This window comes from Apaloderma vittatum, unplaced genomic scaffold (assembly GCF_000703405.1).
Source record: "Apaloderma vittatum isolate BGI_N311 unplaced genomic scaffold, ASM70340v1 scaffold7731, whole genome shotgun sequence".
NCBI lineage: Eukaryota > Metazoa > Chordata > Aves > Trogoniformes > Trogonidae > Apaloderma > Apaloderma vittatum.
In genome coordinates this window covers 290-26679 of record NW_009699527.1, presented here as the reverse complement: position 1 = coordinate 26679, position 26390 = coordinate 290, and the positions used below count along the sequence as shown (strand labels likewise).

General features: G+C 41.2%; 1 protein-coding gene across 1 annotated transcript in view; it reads right to left on the bottom strand.

Annotated features, from left to right (window-relative positions):
- Positions 1 to 24798, bottom strand: part of STK4 (serine/threonine kinase 4) — a gene marked incomplete at its 5' end in the record, with an annotated part of 39405 nt that extends 14607 nt beyond the window's left edge. Inside the window, 9 exons of the mRNA XM_009878406.1 lie at positions 3708 to 3865; positions 16523 to 16709; positions 18970 to 19098; positions 19684 to 19821; positions 20409 to 20576; positions 20984 to 21148; positions 21679 to 21793; positions 23668 to 23796; positions 24718 to 24798. Of these exons, the coding sequence (XP_009876708.1) occupies positions 3708 to 3865; positions 16523 to 16709; positions 18970 to 19098; positions 19684 to 19821; positions 20409 to 20576; positions 20984 to 21148; positions 21679 to 21793; positions 23668 to 23796; positions 24718 to 24798 (1270 nt within the window). The remainder of the gene's footprint in view (positions 1 to 3707; positions 3866 to 16522; positions 16710 to 18969; positions 19099 to 19683; positions 19822 to 20408; positions 20577 to 20983; positions 21149 to 21678; positions 21794 to 23667; positions 23797 to 24717) is intronic.
- Between the last annotated feature and the right edge of the window lie 1592 nt (positions 24799 to 26390).

The following is a 26390-nucleotide window of genomic DNA, read 5'->3' as shown; positions in this document are numbered from 1 at the left end:
GGTGCTCTTCCAGCGAAGCACAGACAGCAAGAGCACCTAAAGGCAACGTGAAAGTGTCTGCACCAGTTATGCTCTTGACAGGCTGCCTTACACAGGCCAGGAAAGGTCAGCACACACACATGTGCTCAAAAAGGCCCTGGAGCAAACTGCTTCCACTCGAGCCTGAGGAAAGAGCGTGTTCTTGCAGTGCTCTTACACTAGCGTCTGCTAAAAGGTCACGTCCTATCCGACTCCACATGCAAAATAAGCCCCTAGGATACTTAATTAGCACAGATTCATCGGTATATGAAAAATTATGACTAAGAGTTATAGCAAAACTCAAGCTCAGAACTTTAGTTACTAAAAAAAACCCAAACCCCAGCAGTTGTATCATGACAGCAAAGTTCTAGACTGACAAGCGCTCCACCGCCACTCGTTTTCGCTGCTCAAAGCACCCTCATGAAATAAAACTGACAAGATCTCAGTACTGTCACAGCTACCACAAGCCATGAATGGCCGGAACCTGTTAATTTGCTTACAAAACAGGCTTTCAATAAAATTATTACTGCTATATAACACATAACATACACAACTGGATGATCCACAAAGATGTGCTACGATAGGTTTGGCAAGACTGAAGGCCTTTCAAGCAGGGTCAGAATTAAAAAAAAAAAAAAAGAAAAAGCAATCTCACTTTAGCCACAAGTGATATTAGAATAGTGACCAGCTCAGAGCAGTTAAAAGGCTTTTAAAATAGGAATAAGCAAAGGATTTGTTGTGTCTAAGGGCAGGAAACTCTGCACAGTTTATTTTGCCATATGTTACCATACCGCTGTAAGATTAAAGCGAAAAAAAAGCGTATGATGTTGTCTAAATGAATCTTCTAGCATTATTAATTTATGTCTGTGCAACAGTATGTGACTAATGTTCACTGGCAAAATTAAATCCAACTACAAAAATTTTGAGATCTGATTATGGCAACCAGGAATTCTACAGACAATGCAGTTTGCCCATTAAGAGCCTACCCCTGCAGCAGTTTTGTAGTATTTTGTTATATTCTTCCTACAAGCAAGAATTTTTGCCCGTAATCAGTATTTTTTTTCCTCTCATGCTAAATAAATCATAATGCTCCATCAGGCCTCGACTTACTAGTCAATGGTAACTTCCACCTCAAAAATCCAAGTCTGGAAACCCATTACTGGACTTACACTGGGTTTATGCCATCTCTGACCAAAACCAGGTGACGAATGGAGTTCATCATCTTTTAGAAGAGGATCTCTGGGTTTTCAGCTCTGCAGTGCATGGGGCTGACTCAATCTAACCCTTATCTAACATGACATTGCCATTGTGATATAAATAGTGTCTTATTTGCCTGCTGCAGAGGAACAATGTTAGTCGAGAAAAGGTCAAATGGTTTTGCCACGGGGAAAACAGTAAAAATCTTTTGTGGTTTAATACTGCTCTTTTTTTATTTTTTGGAAGACGGGAGACTCCAGGTGCGAGTCACGTAGGAGCGAAAGAAATACAGAAGAGAAGACAAGGCATGTTTATCTAGTCTGCAGTAGCACAAAGCAATAATATTTCAATCATTCCTTAAGGCCCAGGATGAACTACTAATATCCACCCAGCATCTCGCTGATCTCACGTCTACCCGAACCCTGCAAACTCCAGGTGAAGTCTGCTCAGACCTGACTACTTTGGCAATGCAGAGGTAAGCTACAACCACGGGCAAGTCTTGACACACTTCATGAATGTATTTTTTTCTCATTCCACAATGCGTACTGCATTGACGCTTTCAACTAATAAAGCATTAATTGAAAGCATTAATAGACAGGACTTTTACCCATAGCTAACCATCAAGTTGATCAAGTTTTAGTCAAATGGGAAAAATATCCAGTTTTAAGTCTTTGAATACATTACAAAACGTGAGGTTACTGCTACTAACTCTTAGATAAGGGCTATACAAATATCCAGCTGCTATTTGTTAACATTGCTTTCAAGCATTTTTCTCACCCTACAGAACAGAAAATAGCTTTGTTACAAAATCTGCATGCAAGGCAGGCTGACATATTCATACACAGTTGAACTAGAGAAATACATACAGCGAGGAAGCCAAATTTCTACAAATTACTATGTGAAGGTGACCCAAAACCCAATTTATTGCTGTCTTTTATTGTTTGCTTTTATTGCTTCCAGTGCATTGGTTATCTCTGCACATGACAATACTTCAGTACTAATGGAAATCAGTAAACAAGGTCGCATGTGTGTCAAACAGTTGCTTTGCATTTTCTAAAAATACTTGTAGGTCCCATTTGCTAGAGTGGCACCGACCTCTCCTTGTGTCACCTGCGCTGCCTGTGCTCTTCACTGGGTGTAGCTGTACCTACAGCTCAGGGCATGCAGGGAATACATTCTACTCAGGGGAAAAAGGGTAATTGCTAAACTTGTTATTAACCAAATTAGAAAGTAAAATAATTACAGCAAATTTCCCCTTGGGCCTTCTCCTTCAGACTACAAAAGACTTCTAAGATACAGCAAACTAGTCCATCCTTCCCAGGAAATACCACACTTTGAAAAGTAATTGTTTATTATTCAGTTAAGTTACAATGCGTAAGGTGAATGAGATAAATGAAGCATCTAACTTAGACTGGAGTCGTGTGTTTGGCCCTGACCCTGTGATACACGGGCAGCTTGCAGGTCATTTTTGCAAAACATGTTTATGCAGTGACATTGAGCCTTCAGGCTAAAACATAACGTAGTGCAAAGAGAGAGAACGCAGCAGGTCCCCTCAGCTAGCCACCCTCTTCAGGCTACATAAGAAAATCTGAGATGCAGCTGCAAAGGCAACAAAAGACATGGAACAGCAGTAGTCTAGACAAAGCGAGTGAAAGGCTCCAGTTATTCCAGCCTTAAAGCATCTCCTTCAAGTCGTGACTAGCAGAGGGATTTCACTTTCCACACCACTTTGTGAAGGTGGAGGGAATCTCACCAGCTCTTGAACGCAGCTAAGTCCTGGGTGACACGCACAGACGCACGACACACTTCGAGCAAAAAGTGCCTGCACTGAACTATCATTGAGAGAAAATACAGCAGAGGGAGGAGTGTTCAGCAGAGCACGCACGTTCTGGCATTCTGAACTCAAACCACAAATTTTCCATCCTCACAAAAAAGATTAAATAAAATTTATGAACTGTAGAACTTTATTCAGACTTCTGAAAAGTTCCTGGAAATTCTGAGGATGTGAATTTTAGTTAAGAAGACGGAAATCAAGACTTTGAAAGAGAAATGAAGACAAGCTCGATATTTCTGTAATAAACCAAAACCCAGTGCCAAAGCTCAAGGAAATTCAATGGCTCTTACACTGTTCTTAGTCAAGCACTACACATTCAGGATTTACATTTTCCAACTGCTGTCTCAAATTTTATTTTTTTATTTTAAATGCATAATGGGGAAGTAATATAAGATAGTTTGTACCTTCGTGTCCTCAGGCTTTTTTTGTTCATTTGTTTGCTTTTAAATAAGAAAACTATACAGATAACGACTGGTTATGATTACCAAGAAATACGTAAAGAAAATGAGTTTTTCAAAATGCCCCATCCAAATGCATTAGCAATTAGAATCTCCTCAAGTTTCCATTAGTCTGTCAAAACAAGAAATAATCTTATAGCAGCTATGACTAGAACTCTTAAAGATTGTCACATTGATTGAATTTCAAAGTATAGACTTACAAATTCATAGTCTCCATCCTGTGGTACTTTCCAATCAGATGAATTTTTCGTCTGGCCAGACACATTCTTCCCAAAGCTATTGATTTGATTCTCCTTCTCCTTCTGCTCAAAATATTCAAGGAATGATGGTTTGGCTGGCTGCATCGTTTCATCCCTCCCTGGAAATAATAAAAATCAAAAACAAAAACAAAACAAAAACAGTTGTTATGAAAAATATATTTTCAGTTATACAGCTTTTACATCATGCCCAAAAATGATTTTGTTTTTTAGCACACACTAAATCACACAGTACTGCTGAAGTACTTGCTAAAATACTATTTTTGCAGCAGCTTTTCAATAATAAAACTGACTGTACAGTGTGAAAACTGGAGAAGAGAAGCTTAAAGCCCACCACAGAAGTGACTGCAGTGCTGGAAGCCTTGGCCACTAGCCCTGCAATCCCCAAACAGAAGCACCAGGGAACTGAGCTCCCTGCGCTCAATGCTAGAACTAAACTGCTACCAGTTAGAGATGTTGAGGTTTTTTCATCCCAGGCAGGTTGTGTGCACTGCAAAATATGCAAAGTTCTACAACTAAACTGTGCTGTTTTACAAGCAGAAACTCATCTTTATATTTACAGAAGAGTACAGAAGTGAGGCTTTCAAAGACCACGTCTGCCATACAAATACCACGGAACTCGCCTCAGGTAAAAGTAGTCAAGTTCTACATTTCTTGGGTCGAAAAGATTAATTAGTTTGCAAAGCTTATTATCCAACTGTTTATAAAAAGAAAGAAGTTATCAAGTTTACTGCCCTAGTTTTCCTTTCCTAAATTAATTCCTCTGGACACACTTTCTTAGAGGATTACTCAAATAAGCCAGACATAGAGATTACCTATTCAATTCTAGACTGCATTTAAGAAACTTGGGGTAATAAGAAACAGGCAAGAGAGACAGAGGAGTCACAGCAGCCCCGTAAATACAAATATTTTGATTTTTAAGAGCGAGTCTCCTAAGTCTCCCAAGCATCATTCTCAATAAGAAAGGGTTTGGCTATACTGATGGGAGAAGAAGGGATACAAAGAGAGGATGTAGTCAGGAGTGTAAAGCTTTTTTTTTGGTTTGGAGAGAGGAGGTGGGCTCCATGAGCGAGGGCAGCTTTGGCTGGAGAACTGATGGCAGCGGAATGGGGAAGGAAGTGATGGTAAGCGAGAGGATGAAAATACCGACTCCTGGCACAGGCAGCATAAAAGCCAGTACAGGAAGGAAACTCAAAGTTTAAGTTCACAGCAAGTCAAGACCCAAAGTATCTCCAAAAAGATTTCTTTCCCGGTGCAACTGGTACGGCATGAGATGCTGCCCAGACTACTCACAGTTCGAACTGGCCTGGTCTGGGAGTTACGGTGCAGCTAATGGCTTGGAAAGCGTCTCAGTCTGAGCGAAGGGGCAGGCTGGCACAGCAAACGCGCCCTAACAGGGCTGCACCACAAGCCGTGACAGCTGCCAACGCGGCTAAAGACCAGTCGCAGCTTTACGCCTTTGTGCTGCTCTTCATAAGAAAGTGCTTCACAAAATCCCTGTGAGCGTAACGGAAGCAAGCACTGTGACAGGATCTTCGTCAAAATGTTTCTGTTCTGATAAAATAAGGTTTCTAGACACTGGAGTAGGTTACTTAAACTTGAAATACATGGGGTTTTTTAGGCAATGCAAAAAACGATCATTTTCAGAAAGTAGGATCAGGACTACAGTTAACAGAAAATGGCATCAAATAGTTTGATTCTGGACTGTGGCAATAAGCCGAGTGTTGAATGCCACATGTCTGAAACAACTATAACCTGTCAGGCAGGCAATTAGCCAAAAGTTCAGAGCTTCAGACAAGCACAGCGGGGATGGAGCCATCCTCTGACGGGTCTGTGGGGTCCGTGTAACACAGACTCTCTTACAAGAGTTTGTCCAGAAGGCACAAGACAGCCCACACTAAGGACATTCGGCAATGCTTTTCCTCCTGAAAAAATAACAGCTGCTCTGGAAACCCATTAAGATTTAATCACCGAATATTATTCTTGCACATAAAATTCCCACCCAGTGAACTAGAACTTCTCTGGCACACTGTCTGATCCTCAGACAACTGTATGAATTCCTTGTTCAGCTACGAGATACTTTAGGAAGTTATTTGTCTATAGACATGTTAAATAGAGAACAAATTTCCGCAAAGCATGAGAAATTTTGGCAGGATAATTTGGGTTGTGATTCTCGGAGAAGTGTGGTTCTACATAGCCTGAAATGTCATGATGCATTTTGAAAACGCCCTGCATCGTGCTGCCTCTCCAGGGTCAGCTAAAAGCTCAAGCATGAGCTGAAGTGCTTATATTTTTGCGCTATGACAACTGGAGCAAAGACAAATTATTCTACCCCTGGCAGTAGTTCCCCTTTTTTAAAAAACATAAACACAAAACTCATCGTACAGAATTAGATCAAGAAAGACACCTTCAGACAGACTGCGTGAAGGTCAGTCAGGAAACACGGCCGTGAAGCGGAGAACAGATTTGCTGTGGGGAATAATTACTGAAATACAATAGCAATCTAATCACTGCTAAGTGATAAAACATTTATTTAGACTGAAGTAAATATACCCCTTGTATTCTGCTGCAGTCCAGCCTGTTTGCAGCAGGAGGCAGGTTGTTATGGTCAATTGTGGCAATGTTTAACACTAACATATTTTGTGGAAATAGAGGAATTCATAACTACCCAGGCTAATCTATACACATCTTACTGACAGCCAGTCTGGGTCTCAGTGATTCAGGCTTCCTAGGAAAAGAAAGTAAATTAAATCAAGCTTTTGCTCTATGTTGTGAAAACAACTGTTTGCAGCACAGGAGACTTTGAAAGCAAACGCTTCCCTCCAGTGACATCTGCTTATTCAGTTCTTTTTAAATCTTTTTTAAAAGGACTGTTCGCTTATACCAGAGCTTATTTCAGACCGTTGCTTAAAATAACCATGCTCATCTCCCCACATCTTGCATTTTACCAAGAACTGCAACATTTGTAAGTAACTAGTTACAGCTACTGAAAAACAACGCACTGTAGCGTCACTGAATTACTGAAAGGCAGAGCCAAACCCAGGCTTTATCTAACAAAGCTTCTGTTTTCATGCACAAGAGAAGCAGACAAAGAAGGAAGCACCTGAAGTGGTGGTAGCAGGTTACAATCCTGCAGAGAGCAGCTGACTTTTTCAGCCCCACCAGTACAAGTGACCAAAAAAGCTGGGAGGCTGTAGCAGAAGGCTGCTGGGACACCAGAGGGGTCTCTGCCCTGCGGAGAGGGGTAGGTGGGAAGGACTTTGTTCAAGCTAGGGAGGGCAGCTCTAGCTGGGGTCTCTCACCCCAAGAGGCCAACAAAGCCCCACTCTCCCCAGCGACAGGATAGAAGTGACGGTCTGAACTGTGGCCAGGGCAACCTGGCTGAACATCAGGAAGAAAGTTTTCAGGACAGGGATGGTTGTGCAGTGGAGTGGGGCTGGAGCGACTGTGCAAGGCCCTGAGCAACCAGACTCGATCCCGCACGCAGTCCTGGGACCACTGAGGGAACCGCAGGGATCACCTCCAGCCATGCCGAGCTCTCCCGCAACTCACGCTCTTAACGCCTGCTGTCACCTTGCAGTCACCTCAGGCCTTCCCAATGCAGGCAGCATTTAATCACCAATTTCAGTACACTTAGTCACCAATTTTATTGTGTTTCTAAACATCAATATGTAAAACTGCATTGTTGTTTAATGCTGTTTTGGGGTGTTTTTTCTTTTTTTTTCTCTCTTCTTTTTAAACTGACTATAGAGATTGCTAACTGACAAATAAAAAATGGAAAAAAGCTATAATAAACTAAAAATAGCCAGAATACAGATCTAAGATGTCTGAAATTTTAGTTGCTGCTATGATCTCAGCAGGAGTGCACATGCAGCAAGACTGATAGAAACGCTTCTGGATACAGACAGACACTACACCAAATCAATTGTCATCCCAGCCCAACTGGATTTCTTTTCATCAATCTTGGCACTTAACAGCAGTGTTATCTTTCCAAAGATGATCTGCTATTAATTCAGCACAAGAATCACACCACTACATCTTTAAGATTTTGATAACAGGGAGCTGAAGACAAAAATCGATCACTTCTATTTGTAGCAGCAGATGCTGCTGAAAGATGACACTGCACTAAATGTGTCTGTGCCAAATAGCATTTAACTTCCTACTTTTATAGGGTTAGGCTAAAATACAAACATCTGACAGAAAGTGAGATCACAACGGTGGCAGAGAAGTGCCTTTTCTGAGAAGGTCACCCTGTGGTGACAAGAAAGGCTTCGCCGTGCATTTATTTTGGAACCTAAAGAGTTGCTTATAAGGATGAGCCACGAGAGCTCCCTGGAGCCATTAATGGTCTACCATTTCGATACGCAGTCATCTTTGAGGAGCTGTATTAATTACACAAATGGAACACCACAGCTCTGCTGGAGCGGGGCCAGCTGACTGCAGAATTGCAGGTTTGGGCCGGCACAAGCGCCCCAGGCCCCAGGAGGGGCGCTCAGCCTGCCGCGCAGCATGAAAAAAGCACAGGCACTGCCTGGCACAAAATCACGTTTAGAGAAGTGTAAGATCATCGGTATCGTTGTGAGTGAGAACAAAGAAAATATGATGTTGGTGGGTCCAAAGGTAGAGAATGCCGTAAATTGTGAACGACAAATATCCCCTTAGACTCTGATCTTTGAGCTAAGCTGACTACTGATTGTACCACTCCTCTGCCAGGCTGGAGCAAGGGCAAGTTTTAAGGACAAACAACGTGCTCCCTCCCTAAAAAATGTCACCTGTCTGAATACTTGAGGGAAGGGAAGAGGTCAGTTTTAGCAGCTGACTGCAGCACACAGGTCTCCTTACACCAAGCAAGAGATGACAAGGAAGGTGTAGGCAGCCTTCAAGCCATTTATACTTCCATATGATGCTGCCCAGGAAGTAGAATGATAAAGAAGAAACAGCACAGTCAATTAAACCAGCAAGAAATTTACTTTTTTTTCCCCAGCAGTAAAGAATATCCATGAAACCAGATTGTTCCATATCACCTAGTCCCAGAAATCAAAGCACTCATTTTGTTGATTTTGTCAGATTAGCTCTCAACTGAAAATTTTCAGAAGCTCGTGAGCTTCAAAGGACATTTTCAACAGGAAAGTGGAATTTGCAAAGTCCTTCTATCTGAACAAGCTTGCTGAGTAATGAAAGTAGAATTTCTGCTCTTCTCTAAAATTATTCTTCTCTACTCAAACTTGACAGCAGAAGAATCCTTCTTGTATTCTTCCTTCCTCTGAAAGATATTAGTATTATCTATCTGGCGTGAACACTGTAGAGTCACAAAACTTGTCACGACAGCGAATAAGAATCTCAGGAATAAGTTTTGTGTGTTCCCAAGTCAGTTTACACAGTTAATACTTAAAATACCTATTCTTGAAGCCACGGTGAGAGTTTTCCTCTCTTGTATCAAAAATTGGAGCTAGAGTCATGGCTGGGAATACTCAGGAGATCATGCTACAAATTCAGCTACAAAGAAGGTGATAAAAATCAACAACAATGAAGTGACTGATTTCTACATTAGCAATATCAAACCAAGATATGAAACACGGTACACATATAGGTACTTGTTAAGATTTCAGAAAGACAACTGGCCTCAGCTCTGGAGAATACTACCTGTGTTTTCAAGAATGAGTGTGTCAGGAGCAACAAAACCAAAAACTGTTGCCTTGTGCTAGGGAAGGATCACAAACGCCCTGCACAGAGCCCAGGGCGACGCACCACTGGGAGCAGGAGCTCAGAACAGCGCTGCAGAGATGCAGAGAGGAGCACTCATGTTAACTTTGAAGAAAGCAGAGCTCTCCCTTCCTTTAGTCACATATAACACCGGGAAGGATCCCCTGAGACAAGCGGCACAGTTTTCTGCTACCATATACAAGATCATACGGTCCCTTTCACAGAGGAATCAAGATCTGTTGTTAAGCAACTGGTTTGCTTTGTCCTGGCTGCTGACAGGCTGGCTGTTCTCCACGAGTTAGAAACCCTCCCATTTCCAGTCTGAAGTTTACGGACAGCCGGCATATATGCACTTGGTTCTGAGCAAGCCTCAGCTCTTCAGCATTCAAACCATCATCCTCTACAGTGCTTACCTTCCATCCTTTTAAAAAATTTTTATGTTTTTTTTAAATCATCTCTAATGCCATCTTTCATTGTAGTAGTCTAAATAAGCACAGAGCTTTCACTGACTTCTCATGTACAGGCTTAGTCCCCAGTAGCCTCAGCAAGCTTCTGTCTGTTTTAGACTGAATTATGTAACTTCAAGGCTTAAAACACACACATATTTAGGATGCACAAAGCAGCACTTGATGATTATGTGCAAGTAACACTTCATTAATATTAAATTTCAAATGGAATTGCAGTTTTATTTGCTCCAGGCTATTTCTTAGAGATCACAGATGAACTTTAGCAGCTGGACAGCATAATTTGTACTGTATGAACAGGACTGAGTCATTTTATGCAGCAGAGCCCAGAGATGCCAATTTATTCAACCAGAGCAAAAAGTGCTCCGACATTAATGAATTCACCCCATGGCAACACAAGCTAAGATTTCCTCGCTTTAAAAGCAGACCATGTAACACTTCGTATCTGTTGAAGCTTATGAGGACAAGTCTTCCCGTAATTATGGCCTATCTCAAACTAAATCAAAGCAGAACATACCTGACAGGTCTCGCTATTAAGAAGGAACTCCTAAGTGACCATAAAAATCAATGCTAGGTATCCTAACTAATCCATTTTAATGAATATAAGACAAACTCATCCAAGGAAAAGAGAAGCAACACAGCTAAAGCTGTGGTATGTGTAATCGAGGATTCTTTCTGAAAGAGGAAGAAATCCTCATAGTAACCAAAGTTGTTTAAGACCAGGTTACCTCCTTTTGGATCTCTTTACGTAAAAACTCAGAAAAGATTATAAATCCCCAGTAGCTTTCTTCCTCCATCACAGATCTTCAGCACACACCTTACACCTTTCACCTCCAGTAACCAGAGTAACATGACACAGGCAGTGAGATGCGAAGGTGCATCAAGAAAGAAGCAAACATTTCATATCCTGCATCATCTGACTCGGGTTCTGGCGAATCCGAACAAGACACGACCTCCTCGACAGGGGTGCATCTTCAAGTGGTCACGCTGTGGGTACCAGCTCCAGAGCCCTCTCCAAACAGCAGATGACCACCCTGATGCTAACACCTTTCTATTCATAACCCAGAAAGTCATTCGCTTATCTAGAGGGAACAGAAAACAACATAGCAAGTAACACCTTTTTTTTCCCCCTGAAGCTTGAAAATCTGCTGGTAAAAACAAACTTGCTTTTAAACTTTGACAGTTACAGAGTTTAAGAAGTTATTGTTTTCCTCATTACTGATCAGGAAGAAAGCTTTTTCCAGGATTAATTCTGACCCACTAAGAAGTGAGTTTATTCTTAGAAGAGACAGGTAGGTTACAGTTTGCCTGTACACATAAATACAGGCATGTGCATGGGACAGAGATACACTCACTAAGCAACTTACTACTATCTGGTCTCTTGGTTGAGTCTCCCGAAACACAGTGCTTCCTCAAGACAATGCTTCTGTCCAGAAAAAATTTTTTTAAAAATCCCCCTACTTTCTATCCCCCACCATCACAAATGCAGCACTGTTAAATAATAAAGAATAGGAACAGCAAAAATAGTTGTGCTAAACACATACATCTCTGTCTCCAATTTCAGTGTCTCTAAAAGCATAAAATTAACAGATGATTAACTCTCTCTTAGCATTAAAGCTTTATCAAATATGCAGGACAATCAAAGGTGGACTAGCACTCAGCTTAGATCCTGGACTTAATACTTCTTCATGCTTCAGCGTGCACAGAACCACTCTTCCAGTTGCAGCACACTGCGCAAAGGCCCAGCAGCCTTTGCTATTTGAACAGAAACACAAAAATCCCACAGCAAAAACCCTACAACAACACGACAGCACATACAACTCCTCCCATTTCCCCAAAATACTGTTTGCATGTCCGCACAGCTTGATATTCTTGAACTGTGCTGGCCACTGCTTACGTTAATAGCAGCCTTGCTGGCAAACTTAAGATAAAAATCACGAAGTACCACAGCTGGAAGACTTATCTGTGCAGATTTGCATTCTCCACACCTCAGGAGAGGCAGTAGCCCAACACTGCTACAGTTCAAGAAGAATTTAATCAATGTAGGTGTTTCTATAAACAGTGTGTTATTTAAATGCCTAACGCTAAGAGTGGTTTATGGTCCAATTAGGCCTAAATGGACCGATTTATTTTAAATGCGGAACTGTAGCACTGGACATCAATAGCACTAAGTAGCGGGAAGCTGCTACAAAGAGCTGCTGTCTGTGGATAAACCCAGAGGCAAAACTCAGCCAAAATCTCTGACATACACATGACGTAAATCCTGACAAGATGCAGTACCTGCATCAGCTGTTTGAATAACACGCATCTGCACTTTTCTGGGCAGCTACCGATATTACACCATCTATAGCTACCTCAGCTATATGCCAGGAATACTTTATTCAATTAGAATGTTAATGCAATCACGTAAACCCTCTGTCATCCATATTCATTCCACTGCTCATGTTACAGCTTTTACAGGCATGGCTTTACATGAAAAATCACAGGTTATTTAGGTGGGAAGAAAGCTTCCAGAGCCTTGGAAGCAATATTTGTCTGGCTTCAGTTTAAGTGTCACCCACCGGATGTCTCACAAAGCCACCAAGACTGACAAGTTTACTCTGAATCTTTTTTTCCAATGGGAAATTGCCAAGTGTGCATCTTAGCTCTTTTAATTTGCTAATGAAACCCAATTTCTCCTAAAAAGGGCAAATACCTTTTTAAAAGCACACAACCATGCTTAGCAGTGTGGGCATGGTAAAAGCTCAACAAAACCCACACCACCCCAACTATTATCATAAGAATGAAGTCTAGATTTTTTTTTTTATTTGAAACATTCATAAATTGTTACCTGCACCTTACACTACCAAGGTAGAGGTAACATCAGAGTTTTTAGTCTACCTCTGCACCGCACACTTGAGATGCAAGCCGTGTCAGCCAAAACCCCAAGCCACAATTCTCCCACCATCTCCAGATCCCCCCTTCACCTCGACTCAAAAACCAGACAGCTCAACAACTCATAACGACTTTTGGCAATTCGATGTTCTCCAGTGTCGTTTTATTTGGTGCTTAAAAAAGCAAGAGGCATTTAACACAGAACAGATCACAGTACTACACAAACTAGATCCTCTTACACTTGGATCTGATCGTATTGCAGTGTCCAAGGAAGGCAATATGTTTATCTGCTTTATTATAAAATTATGCTGCACTCTTTAAATCGAAGGGACAAACTCGCCAAGTTTCCACTACCTAAAGATATACAGGAAATAGAACAGGAAAAGAAAAAAAAAAAGGAAAGGATGCTGCACTGCTTATTAGCACTATGTATTCTCTCCTAGAAAAATTTTAAAAAGATGATTTCAGCCATATTAACAGTTCAAAAGTTATTCGAGCTCTCAAGCACAACGGAAATGTCTGTTATTACACACCATTGTTCTCTAGAGTTCTTCAGCTACTTCCAAAGTTTTTCTGGAATAGTTTAACTGCAATCCATAAGTAATCTGGTAGCAATCGATTCAGAAGTAAAATACATCGCAGCACAATTTAGTACCTGCGGTTTCAGGCAATCACTTGAGTGCTTTCAAAATGCGTAACAGAATGTCACAGTGACATTTTTAATGCTGCCTGAGGATTTATATTGAATGCCCAGAAAAAAAGCCAGGCAAATGAAAGAATTTAAGCAAACAGAATCGCAGCTCAATTGACTACGAAACAAAACTTCCCCATCAATGCAAAATACTGGAATTTTAGAATGCTTTGCCTCCAAGCCTGAAAAGTCATAAATTTATTTATGCAAGAATCACTTTGAAGGCTATTGGAAGTTGTTTACTAGAGATCTAAGACAATTCTACCTAAAGCACCATATTGCAAATGCCTTTTAGACACTTTTACATCAAAAAGAAATAAAATCGACCCAAAACCCGGGGAAGACACAGATTTAATTTTTTAAATTAGGAGGAAGGGCAAAAACACAAGCTCAGAAGCCTGCACTTAAAAAGCCAAGGACACCTAGGGAAGCTAAATTCTCCTACTAATGCCACGTAAGAAAAATCAGAACTTTTTTATTGAGTTAAAACAGGTTTTATTGTGAGTCATAACACAAGCTGCCAAATGAAATATAGACATCTTGAAAAATATGAATCAATGCAGCTTCTTCAAACTTGGTGGTTTCCAAACAGCGTTATTACATTTATATCTAAGATTAGAAAAAGAACTTGCTCCAGAGAGTTCTGCAGCAGGCCAAGGAGCTTTACACTTAAATCAATTTAACTGAATGTTATGAGAACACGAATATGGAAATGGCAAGCTGAAAAAAAGAACACTATAGCAATTCACACAGAGGGCAAACAGCTCAGACCCCACCCTGCAGTACATCGAAGAAACAAACACAGAATTTCTGAATTATACTGTTGAGGAAAGGGGAGAATAATGCATTACGGGAAAGTTAAGTTTTCATTATTTCATGATTTTCATTAACATCAGAGTTCTTGGAACCAAGGCACAAGTTATGAAAATGCAGCAGCATGCTGAGGGCAGCTGGGTTTCACTAGATACCACTGTGTGAAACCCATCGCCAGACAGGGGAGCGGTACCACATCAACCATCACTTGCACCCAGGATCTCAAAACGCTTCCCCTAGAAGGCAGGGCTGCTTGAGCCCTTCTGCCGCTTACTCGGCTTTGAACACTCTTTGAGCATGGCAGCAGCTGAAGAACAGAGTGTTTTTCAGAAGCCTGAAGTCTAAGAGGGTTTAAAATAAAAACTCGCCTTTCTAGTCCCAAAGAGCTAGAGCTCTTAGAGCTTGTTCTGGAGCTCCCTCTTGAGGTTAGATACTACCCTACATTAAAGACATTTTATATCCTCACAACCGATTCTGCTGAAACTGAGAGTATGTTCTTCACAAGAGATGTTATCAAAGGCATCTCCTCAAACCTCTGTACGCGTAGAGAGCATTAGAGGCTTTTGAGTTACAAGCACCGTCACCTTAAGAAGCTGGTGAGAAGATAAGACCACGTTAAACACAGGAAGATGAACTGAAGAGGTGCTTTACTTACACACCTTTGGCAGCCAGTGCAGGAGCACCACAGGCAGCAAAACCTCTGTGACCGTGAATCATGAAATGGAACAACACACACAGATGATGAGAAACTAACAGTGCTGTCTCTTTGTAAGAAACTTCAACTTTTGCAGCTTTGGTAGCTTTATTTAAGGCTTTTAACATGTCCCACTCCTGGAGTGACCTTTGAGTGACTCTCAGCATCCTTCCATTCCCTTGCTAGACCTACCTTGTTCCACAAAACCTGATGTCATTACTCCATCGTCTGTGTTGCCACAAGCTGCTACATGGGCTGAAACTTCTGCCTTTCAATGTGCTGAATCGGGGTTTACTAAAAGTTGGAAAACTCTTTAAACCAGTTCTGCTGAAATCTCACTCTTGGAACCAGCATCTTTTCACCAACTCTTCCACAAGGAAGAAGCTTTCAACATAGAAATTCCTGAGACAAGGATTTTTCCAAACTCCTGTTGAGAATTGTTTTCATCTCCCACAATAGCGAAAAATTCAAAATTGGGTGGCCAAGAAAGCCTTTGGAAGCAGTGCCAGAGCCAAAAGAATGAGCCTTGCTGATGATGGTCGTATTTTAATAGTGCTGAGTCCCCACTCAGCACTTTCCTCCATCCTTGCACAGAGCCCCATGCTGGCCAGTCGAGCCACCGATGACCACCTCTGCCTCACAACTGCTAAGACTACCCCAGCCAGTGGCAAGGGATTTCTATAAAAAGCCAGTATTGAGGAAAGATTTTTTTTTTCCTCTAAGTCACACCTTTCCAGGGAGGCCCGCTTGCTGTTTCTTCAATCAAAGCAACATTTTTAACCCTTTTCCAGCTCAAGCTGTGAGGTCTTCCACAGACTATCATGCATCAAAGGCATATCATTTTAACTACTAACATCCTATGACAAGGCTTGTAGCTTTAGTAAGCTTTCCTATTTTAGGGCAGAATGGATTTCAACTCGAATGTCTCGGAACAGCAACACATGGTTTATTCAGCTGTCCTCAGTGAGTAAAGCAACAATGAAGAAGTACACAAGTCTAGAGAGATGCTAGTCCCTCCCACTATGTGCCTGGCTGTGCTTGAAGTGTTCAAGATACTCCTCGTTTCACAAACATAGCCCTTAATTTGAGGTATCAGTTCTGAAACTGAGTTGCTGTTTTCAGATGCCAAGTTACAGCCAGATCACCTTTTAAAGCAACACAAATTTTATTAACCCTATGCTACTCTCCTTCCTCTACATTGTGTGAAAAAGACAAAAAAAAGGACCAGCAAAAAACCCCCCAACAAACAATCAAAACCATACTAGCTAGAATCAGGTCTTACTTGACCAGGAAATTGTGCACAATCATCAGCTACACCAAGTGCAAGACTAAAAACAATGGTCTAAAACTTGGACCTAGACAGGGTCTCCTCTATTGCGAGAGGACATCGAGTTTTAGCTCCCTACAACCAAAAGCCATCATAGTAAGTTACCAAAAATATCAAAGCAGGTTGGGAATACATATCACAGCCCACATTAGGTCCTAAGTAACATTCTAGAAGTTAAAGATGTTTTCTTACTTTTCATAGTGCCTTCCTCCTCTTCCTCTTCTGAGTTTATGACCATCGTACCCAGCTGGGATTCCAAGGTGCCATCATGTTCTATCATTGTGTTGGCTCCATCACTCATCGTGTTCACAGCTCTTATGGTCCCAGTTTCATCTCCGCTTGCTCTCACCATGGTACCTGAATCGGTTTCATCTTCCTCCTGTACAAGGATGCCGTAAATACATTTTTACTGATGGTGGTGAAGTCCCATGAAGAATGATAGTTTTAAAGGATGCTGGCAAGTCTTACTGCTTCAGAGACTTTTACAAATACACACAGAAGCGACATATTGGTTTATGCACTTAGTTCTCTCCCTGTCATCTCCAAACAGGTAATGAAAAGTCTTCACACTTTTCTGCCAGAATGACACATAAGGGAACAGATAAATAGTTAGCAGAAGCTTCTCAATCCAAGCTGTAACTCACTTCTGACCTGGTGACCTGTCCATAAGAGCAGATTACACTACTCATTCAGTCATTAGTGTTTCTATTATTGTTGCCAGTTTTAACAGCCCACCTGAACCACCTATGTCAAGGAGTACAGCTCACCGAGGAGTCATTATTATGACACAGCAACAGCTCTAAGCCTGGGCACGTGGCACACGCTGAAGAGAAGAGATCACACTATTTTTCAGGAGTCTGTCTTTAGCATTTAGGTTGTTTTACTTGCTATAAACTTCAGAAGCACCGAAGATAAATTAACTGAATTTGAAATTCTTTAAAAATCAATGAAATAGATTACCAAAGTCTAAAAATGTTTTTCAAATGAAAATTACTTCCTTCCTTTCTATTTGTTAACAAGTACTAATGTTATACAAGTTTGAATTATTGCTCTCAAGGCTCAAGAGGCTGAACTCTCTAGGAAAACACAATCTCCTGAAACAAATTCCAGTAGCACAGCTTCCAGCAGACAGTGACATTAGCCAGATGTAGCAATTTCATTACATCCTATGTGCTTCACTACGTATATATTGTGACCAGTATTTAATGAAGAACAAGGTCAAAATTTCCACAACCTATTTAGTTCCTTGGAAATGCGGACCAACTATCCAACTACAGGCAGAAGTCACTTCCTAAGTTTACAGTAGAGTTTCCAGGCATCTCACCTGGGATGAGACTCATGTTTTGCTACGACATTCACATTTTTGTGTGACCACGGGCTTACTAGTCTAAGTGTTAGAGGAAAAACAGGTCTCACGCATCAAGCTGTAATATTCCATCTCAATGTCACTGAAAGTAAGGAGTACACACCTTCACATTCTGGCGTTCCACATGTTTTAACTGCTCTATCAGGGGTATCTGTATAATTTACTTCCAACCTCAAAATCAATAGCAAGAGGAGGAAAAGTTACACAAGATGTTAATTGAGGAAAAGTAATTTTGTGTGGAGATGAATGGGTGAGGTAGTAACAAATTTGTTAGCTACACAACATTTGACAAAGGACTACAGCAGAAACTTCCACAGCACTTGAGAAGTGCTTGGGAACACTTTTCTGCTACCAGACACGGGATAGAGAAGCTTCGTGAAAACACACACACCCCGACAGAGACCACCCAACTCCATTCCATCGACACCGTCTCTCAGCGGTGTGATTCCAGATCGGACAGAGATGAAGAAGAGAGGGTAAGGACAAGACTCTTAGAGTCAACACGATGGCAAAACGACCAGTAAAGTTACTTCCACACTGAATAAACAGGCGGTCCTAAACTGGAAAACTAGATGAACAATGTCTTCATCACAGACACTGTGGACCATGCTGTTCAAGTCTAACCTCTGAGCAGGACATACAATGCCTTTTGTTGCATTTCATTTATTCAGGTTGAAGCAGGAAGAGGCTCAAAAACAGCTTTCAACATGCTTTCCATATCACATGCTGTAACCACTGAAACAAGGAGCCCAAACTTAAATTCACAGCAATCCCCTCAACACTTGTCATGCCCTCACCTCAGGTTTCTGTCGGTTGCTCTTGTGTAGTAGAAAGTTTCTATAAGGGGAGTTCTAAAGCACAACAATAGTAAAACAACACAACATACTTATTCCATAGCGCACAACAGATGATATTACTTTATACTAGGAGAGCAGTTTAAGACCTGAATTTACAATGAGAAATTCTCATTATTGCATAAGTAATATAATCCAACCGGAAAAATGTATCGAGGCTTTTGAATACACTCCTTTGTAGACCTATTCAATCACAAGTCTCTAGCTACACTCCAAACTAAACAGTAAACCATGTATGTGGCCATTCCCTTCAAGACTGAGCAGGGACCAAGCATCGGGCTAATCAGTCATAAAGTAGAGAACTTGAACTACGTCAAATCCACAGGCAACTGGACAAAATATTGCCAAATCAAAACAGCTACGTCTTAGGAAAGAAGTGAGAGTTTGGACTTCGTACTCCGTTGTTATTAAATACTCACTGAATTTTCTTCATCATCTTGATCTAGTTCACGCTGTTGTGCCTCTTGACGTTTCAGCTTGATATCCATTGCTTCGTTAATCAAGTCTCGCAGGATTGACACCCCTTTGGCGCTTTTAACAAATGGATGCTGAGAAGTATTTAAAAAGAAAATAAGCACTGCATCCAAACCAAGATATAACAGTACAACACTATTACTATGGCCTACTTCCAATCAAAATTACAGTTTTACTCAATACATTACTAAAAACATCCAACATTTCTATTTGGCACAGGAGGGAGACCTCCCACCCTCAAAACAAGATCATGCCCCAAAGGCAGTAACTTACTGCTGCGAGACCTTGCGCTCTTCACCCTCCCACAACTCTACTTATTCCTTTCTTAGGAGCTTAGCTGTCAAGAACCAATTACACAGATCATGACCATGCCTTGACTGTTCTGAGCAATCACTTTTGTTTCACCTCCCTTTTTTAGTGTTTCAAGAAGCAGTTACTTGGCAGCACTGGGGAGAATTTGCAAGTGAAAAATCCTCCAACAGACAAACAAAGTAACAACTCAGAAAAGACAAAATGTAAGATATTTAAAATCAGATATTAAAAAGTAAAACCTGTAGTGAGCAGGGGCAGCAAGAAATTAAACCAACGTCTCAGACAGCAGCACTGCCTACATCAGCAAGCTTTCCCTAGAGCTTATGCTCTTGTAAGAAGAGGCAGACCTGCAGAAGCTGTGTTGCTGTGGCACGCTGCTCCGGGCTCTTCACAAGACACTGTTTTACAAAGTCCGTGAAACTGTCTGACCAGAGCTCTGGTTTCCGGAATGTTGGAGGCGGATTGGTAGGAATCATGAAAATTGCCTGAAAACAGAATAATATTCCAGGTTTCCAGACAAAGTTTAAAGCTTTCTACAACACAAATACACACAAACACACACTGCTAACTAAAGGAAAACAGACATTTCAATTTCGCTGCTTCTGAAGGGTTTGTGCCAATACTATACACAAATCTGCTGAGAGGGATCAAGTAGCAAGAAACCTCTCATTACACGCTTACACATCTAAGTCATTATAAGCCCCAAATGGTGTGAATCTGCCAATTTTAAGTCTTAAAAATTTGTGCTTGCATAAAAAAATAAAAAGGTAAAAAAAATCACTTCGGGTAACGTAGCTGAAAATACATTTCTTCACAAGCAATACAGGGAGTTTCAACTATGCCTCAACAGAAGAGGACTGTGATTTTCCTTCTTATGAAGATTATTTTCAAAGACCTGTTTTTCATTTAGTCGACAGCACACAGAATTGACAGAAAACAAATCATTTAGATTAAAAGGAAGATGGTAAGTTGCTATGTTATTTAGCCAGCCACAACAGCAAAACCTTCCCATGTTCTGACATGAAAAAATATTTTTAGATTTATTGGCATTTTCAAAAGGCCACAGTCTTACCCTCATAGGATGAATATCTGCATATGGTGGTTTGCCTTCAGCCATTTCTATCGCAGTGATTCCCAGAGACCAGATATCTGCAACACAATTATACCCAATTTCTTGAATCACTTCTGGAGCCATCCAAAACGGGGTCCCTATAACTGTGTTCCGCTTTGCCATGGTGTCCTGAGAAGAGGAGGGGGATAAAGATCCAAACAATGGCAACTCTATTAGCCACAGACATTCAGTAATGAGTTATCACTTGAATTATCTTCCACTTGTATACACAAGCATTATCAGATTCAGAAAGACTGCGATATGGAGCGTTGCAAAGAGGAATTGAAATGTGCTTACAGAACTTAGAAATATCCCAAAGAAAACAGCAAATGCTATTGCAAACCACTCCTTAGGTATAGCAGCTTCCATAGAAGAAGCTCTGCTCTAATGTGCTGCTGTTTTACTATCTCAATATGATGTTAAGTGCTAAAAACCCGTTTAGAGCAATTTCTCGAAGTCTCCACGAACACATCACACTCACATGCAGGTTAAAAAAGATCAACTGAAGTGCATACAAGCATTTTGGTTTTACTTACTGTAAGTTGTCCTGCCACTCCAAAATCTGCAAGTTTAGCATGTCCCTCTGTATTTAGCAATATATTTCCAGCTTTGATGTCTCTGTGTATTTTCCTCATAAAATGCAGGTACTCTAGTCCCTTCAGTGTTGACTGCACTATCGTAGCAATCTCCTCCTCTGTGAGCTAAAGAAAAGGAGAGTTACCGCCTATCACCTGCCGAGAAGTAACACTATTGTTTCAGTCTGTTTTCCCCAAGATTCTCTAATTGCTATTTAATTGCCTTCACTACAGGTTGTTCTACTGATGGGAAATTAGCTAGCAACATAGGGCACTATGTAGTAGCATTACATTACAACCAGCACAGATATACACACGTACCATCTTTCACATACCAAAACCCCTTCCCAACCAGCAATTCCTACCCTGCAATAACCAGAGCCAGGTAAGGTAGTCTGTTACTCAGAATTAGTTTGAGTTTTCAGTAAAGCAAACAAACCAAAATATTCTCCGCTGATTACATTAACCAGATAACCAAATTGTGATCAGTGCAATCAGCTTTCTCCTTTTCAGAGAAACAAAGGACCTACGTGACATGTTATGGCCAATGGTTGTGTCAGGACACAACACGAGAATTACACCCAAACTACTCAGCTTCCTTCAGCCACTGGACACCCACATTTCCCATTTGTACGTTTGAAGGAGAAAGGACGTACGGTTTTATTTCGTAATCGAATAATATCCGACACAGATCCAGCGCCGCAGTATTCCATGACTATCCACAGGTCTGTGTTCTTAAAATAGCTGCCATAATATTTCACCACATGAGGACTATAAAGTGTGAAAAAAGGAGGAGAAAACAAAGGGTCAAATACTAGTAACCAGCATAACTGAATAAGCAAAATACACTGCAGAGTCCTAAGCAAATTTTAGAAATTCAGAGTTGAAGTGTCACTGAAACCCTGATCAAAATCATTTCAAGGCAGTCTGAACTTGCACAGGGCTACTGCAGTCCTGCCAAGCCTCTTCCCCACAGTTCTGTTCTTCTGACCTGTCAATAAGCTCAGGAAACTAAACCACATGAAAACAAACCCTACAGAAAGAAGAGGCAAGTAGCCTGGTTTAGCTCCCTGAACTGGATTACAGCAAGGTCAGTGCTGTGGCAAGCAAGGTGGCAGGACAAGGGAATGAGAAACAGACCGTGGCAGTCCCTGGTAAAGCTGCTGCAGAGCATTTGCAACCAAACGGAAACACCAAATAAGGCCCAAAGTTTGCTGGAAAACGGCTATCATGTTCTTTAAGAGGAGTGTCTTGCTACTATCATCTGCACCTACTTGTTTCTAACATTTAGTCTGAGATGTCTTCTAGAAAACCAGTACAGCCTAACACTGTCTCTCAGTCAGCTCTCCGGCTGCTCCAAAAGCAAAGCACCCAGCCGAGTGCATAGGTCAGAATAACCACCTGTCCTCTGCAAAAGGTAAAGCAGCAAAACGACAAAAAGACTGTTCCTGATTTTACGGGAACACAGCTAAGACACAGCAGTGTGCTTCATCTATTCTCTGCTCAATAGTTTCTAATGAAAAACTGTAAAACTAGCAAGTCAGTCCCATGGCACAGTGTCCCTTAATGCCTGCACAGAAAATGTGATGCTCCAGCGATTCACTCCCTCTGCTGTTCATAACTGTAAGGTCTCATTTAAAGCCTTGTAATATTAGTGTTTAATTTCTTTCTTAAAAGAGACATCTAGCAATGCTTTCCAAGCTACATAGTAAGATTGTTCACAAATTCTTCTCAAGTCACCAGTCTTCTTCACCAGTCACCTTCACTTAAAGATAACAAGAGTGAAGTATAACAGAGTAAGTGACCGGGACCAGAGTTTTATATTGCTAATGTCATTTATTTTAAAGGGTTTTCCACACCTGAGGTACATCAAAGTAGTGTTTCTTAAAGCTCACAATACCAGAAGGAATTAGTGTATTTTAAACTTTCAGCCTAGGACACACTTGGAGAGGAGGTCTTTCATACCCATGAGCTCTTCATTAGCTACGTAAGCACAACATCTTTTCCCACAAGAAACATGCAAAGACAGCCCAGAGATCTAACCAGCGAATTATTCTGGGGATGCTCAGCTCAGCAGACAGCTTGTACCGCACTAGAACCTGCACAGGCAAAGACCGGCCACGAAGCACAATTCTGCCACCCAAGCAGATGACAGCACATAAATTACAGGCATGCAAGGGCTGTCATGCATTAGTAGCTCTCATCCACGTGCCCCTGAAACACGAATGAACAAAAAAAACCTCTTCTAACATTTTCCTATGTCCATGCCAAAACTTGTTTCGAAATTGTTACCCCTTTGGGCACGGGAACTGCTGTTCAAGCACACAACCAAGTTACTGCGGGGGGAGAACCACAGGCACTGCTCACACGCTTGGCTCTTCGCGGGCAGCAAGTGCAAGGTTATTCGACTTCGCTTAATGCTTTCTTGTTGCAAGCTGATGGTTTTGTTGTCTTACCTTTGTTTGGATTAACACTACCCAAACGTCAGGTAACATGATTCAGCTGATACGAGTAACTTGATCGTATAAGTCCAGCCTTTTAAAAAACATTTAAGGCAACATCACGGCTTTTATTTGGTTAAATGCCCGATCACAGGCAACACTTTTCTTGCTGTACTAATAATCGGGTTTGCAGTATACGTTTACCTGTCACATTGCTGCATTATGGATATTTCCTTTATAATCTCTTGCAAGTCAGATTCCACAGGAACTTGTTTAATTGCAACAACTTGACCCGTTTCTTTATGAATGGCTTTGAACACGCTGCCATAGGAACTACGAAACAAAATATTAAACAAACACTGAATACAGGAACATTTTACAAACACAAATGTTACAGTTTTGGTTTTTACAAGTGCAGTAACATTTTCCAACACAAATGTTATGGTTTTGCTTTTTACAACTGCAGACACCTGCAAAAAAATAAACTACCCTCCTGCCACAACTATTTTGTACTTTAATGTAAATAATCATCCACTAGCTTCTAAACACTCTAACAACACAAGTAAGTGACAGCACACTGAGATGGTCAGAATGGAGCCAACCATCATCCCACTGCCCACAGCTTTGGAAGGACCTTTTACAGAAATTCAACACATACTGTTCTCTCTTTTTTCCAGCATATGGTACCAGCTGAGCTTCAGTAAGAACTACAGCCTTGACTGGATAAGTTTGCTTGTTCTTGTCAGGTATTATCTGTCTTACTTCCAGCTTCTTATAGGGGCCATGCAGATTTACAACTCAGGTTTTTCAAAGGAGCTGCTTCAGAAGGCAAACGAGTCACTCACCGAGTATTCCCGCCTGGGTTCCCCCCAACTCCACCTGACCAAGTGGCACCAGGCAACACGGGCGCATTTCCACCGTGTGATCTTCCACAAGAGGTGCCAGGGATGAACTACAAAACCTCTCAAGTTCCCACAGAGCCCCATCAACTCCAGACTGACATTTCTCAACACTGTTCCAACTCCCTGTAGCTGAGCCACGCACTAGCATTTGGATTAAGGTATCTTACTCTTGGGGAACAAATTTCTCATTCTGTTACTTACTGAACACCATCACTACACTCATGCATATCTCTGCAGGAACAGGATCGTGACAGAAGTGAAAAAAAATACCAGAAACCACTGAACAAGCATCCCTTACGGAAGTTAGTTCTCAGAGAAATGTACGCTGGGCACACAGGAATAGAACACGTACCCTTCTCCAAGCTTCTCCAATACATCAAATACTTCTTCAGGTTGTTTGGTTAAACTGTCTTCATCTAACTTCTTCAGCTGCCTGTTTATGTAAGAATAGAGAAATTATGACATTCAATTTAAGGCAGTTTGGGCTTTGTTGAAAAATAATAAATAGCATGGCTTAAATGTAAGCCAGGCTTAGTACGAACTAAAATGATTATCAGGCAAGTTTATTTCACCTGACCAGGAGACTGAATATTATTTACATCCAATAACAGAAGAGGACTGGAAATTACTGAGAAAAGAATTTGATCAGACACACAAATCCACAGCTCCTCTTGGCGGAATCACATCTCAGGATCTATATGCAGCACTGCAGCGTCCTGCAGCTTTCGAACGTATTTGCTGAAGTTCACTATCTTGTAGGGAAGGATATGTACTAAAGCCATGCAAAAGGGAACACCAACTTCCCTGATGCCTTAAGAGTATACATGGAATACACCTGTTGGGAGGAAAGAGGCAATTCTTGATCTCACTCGTACATTTTTAACATCAGAAGTGCCTGGACATGTACAAGGAACATTCTATTAGGAAAAAAAAAAAAAAAAAGGAAAAATAAAGAAAGAAAGGAAATTAGCACCTGATTCTTTTAGGATCTTAACACTGCTTGGTGTACCCTTCTTTTAAACACACTGCCAGTAAGACTCAGCTGAAACATTTCACAGGGAAAAAACTCCACATACTGTGCACCTTCACTCTGCCCCTCTCACCCCCAGTACAATTCTCAGGGAGGTTCCCTGCACAATGCAGCAAGATCAACTGCATTTGTTTCAGTCCACCTCTACCACACCAGAGAGAATCCCAAAATTGCTAAGGACTACATAAAAAAAACATTCTGAAAACTGTCGAACAAACAGTACTCAACAGCCCATGAACAAGAGCTCTTTCATTTTCACATGAACTAAAAGAATAAAAAAGAAACAACACAACACACCACAAAATACACACAAACAAAAAGAGCCCCTCCAAATTCTGCAAATCAACTCACAAAAGTTTTTGAAACACTGAAACATACGAGGCTGTCTGAAAATGCAAATTACTACTGAAAGCTGTTAAAGACCACAACTCTAGCCCCAGGTGTGCTGATTTTGATAATAAATACTTAATTTTTTGCCCCCAATTTCTTCATTAACTGAGTGAAAGGCTACTCACTGATCCCTGGCTATTATGTTTATGCACAAAAGCCACACAGGAGGAGTAGCTCACACATGAAGTACATACAATGGCTTCCTGAAGCAAAGGAAACGTGATAAAGAAGCAGACTCAGGAAGTGGTGAAATACTGAAAGCAGTCGCTGGCTTCCCTGCAAAGATAAGCAATAACCAGCAGTGGTACTTGTCCTTGTGAAAATGTGGACAGAGGAAGATGTAGGAAGAGGAGAAAAAGGGGAAAAAGAAGAAAAATTATCAGTGACCACACAAGCTGCCATTTCCAAGGAGCCTAAAAAGTGGTGATGCAAGAGGCAGATCCTTCTTGCTGATATTGAGCCCTAAATTATAAAAAAAAAAAACCCAAACAACCAAAACCAAACCCAAGCTTTCCACACACCCAAACAACTACTGCATTTTCACCAAGCTACCTCACAGAATCACAGAGTCACCTCATTTCTGCTACAGTCCAGGCATGCAATTG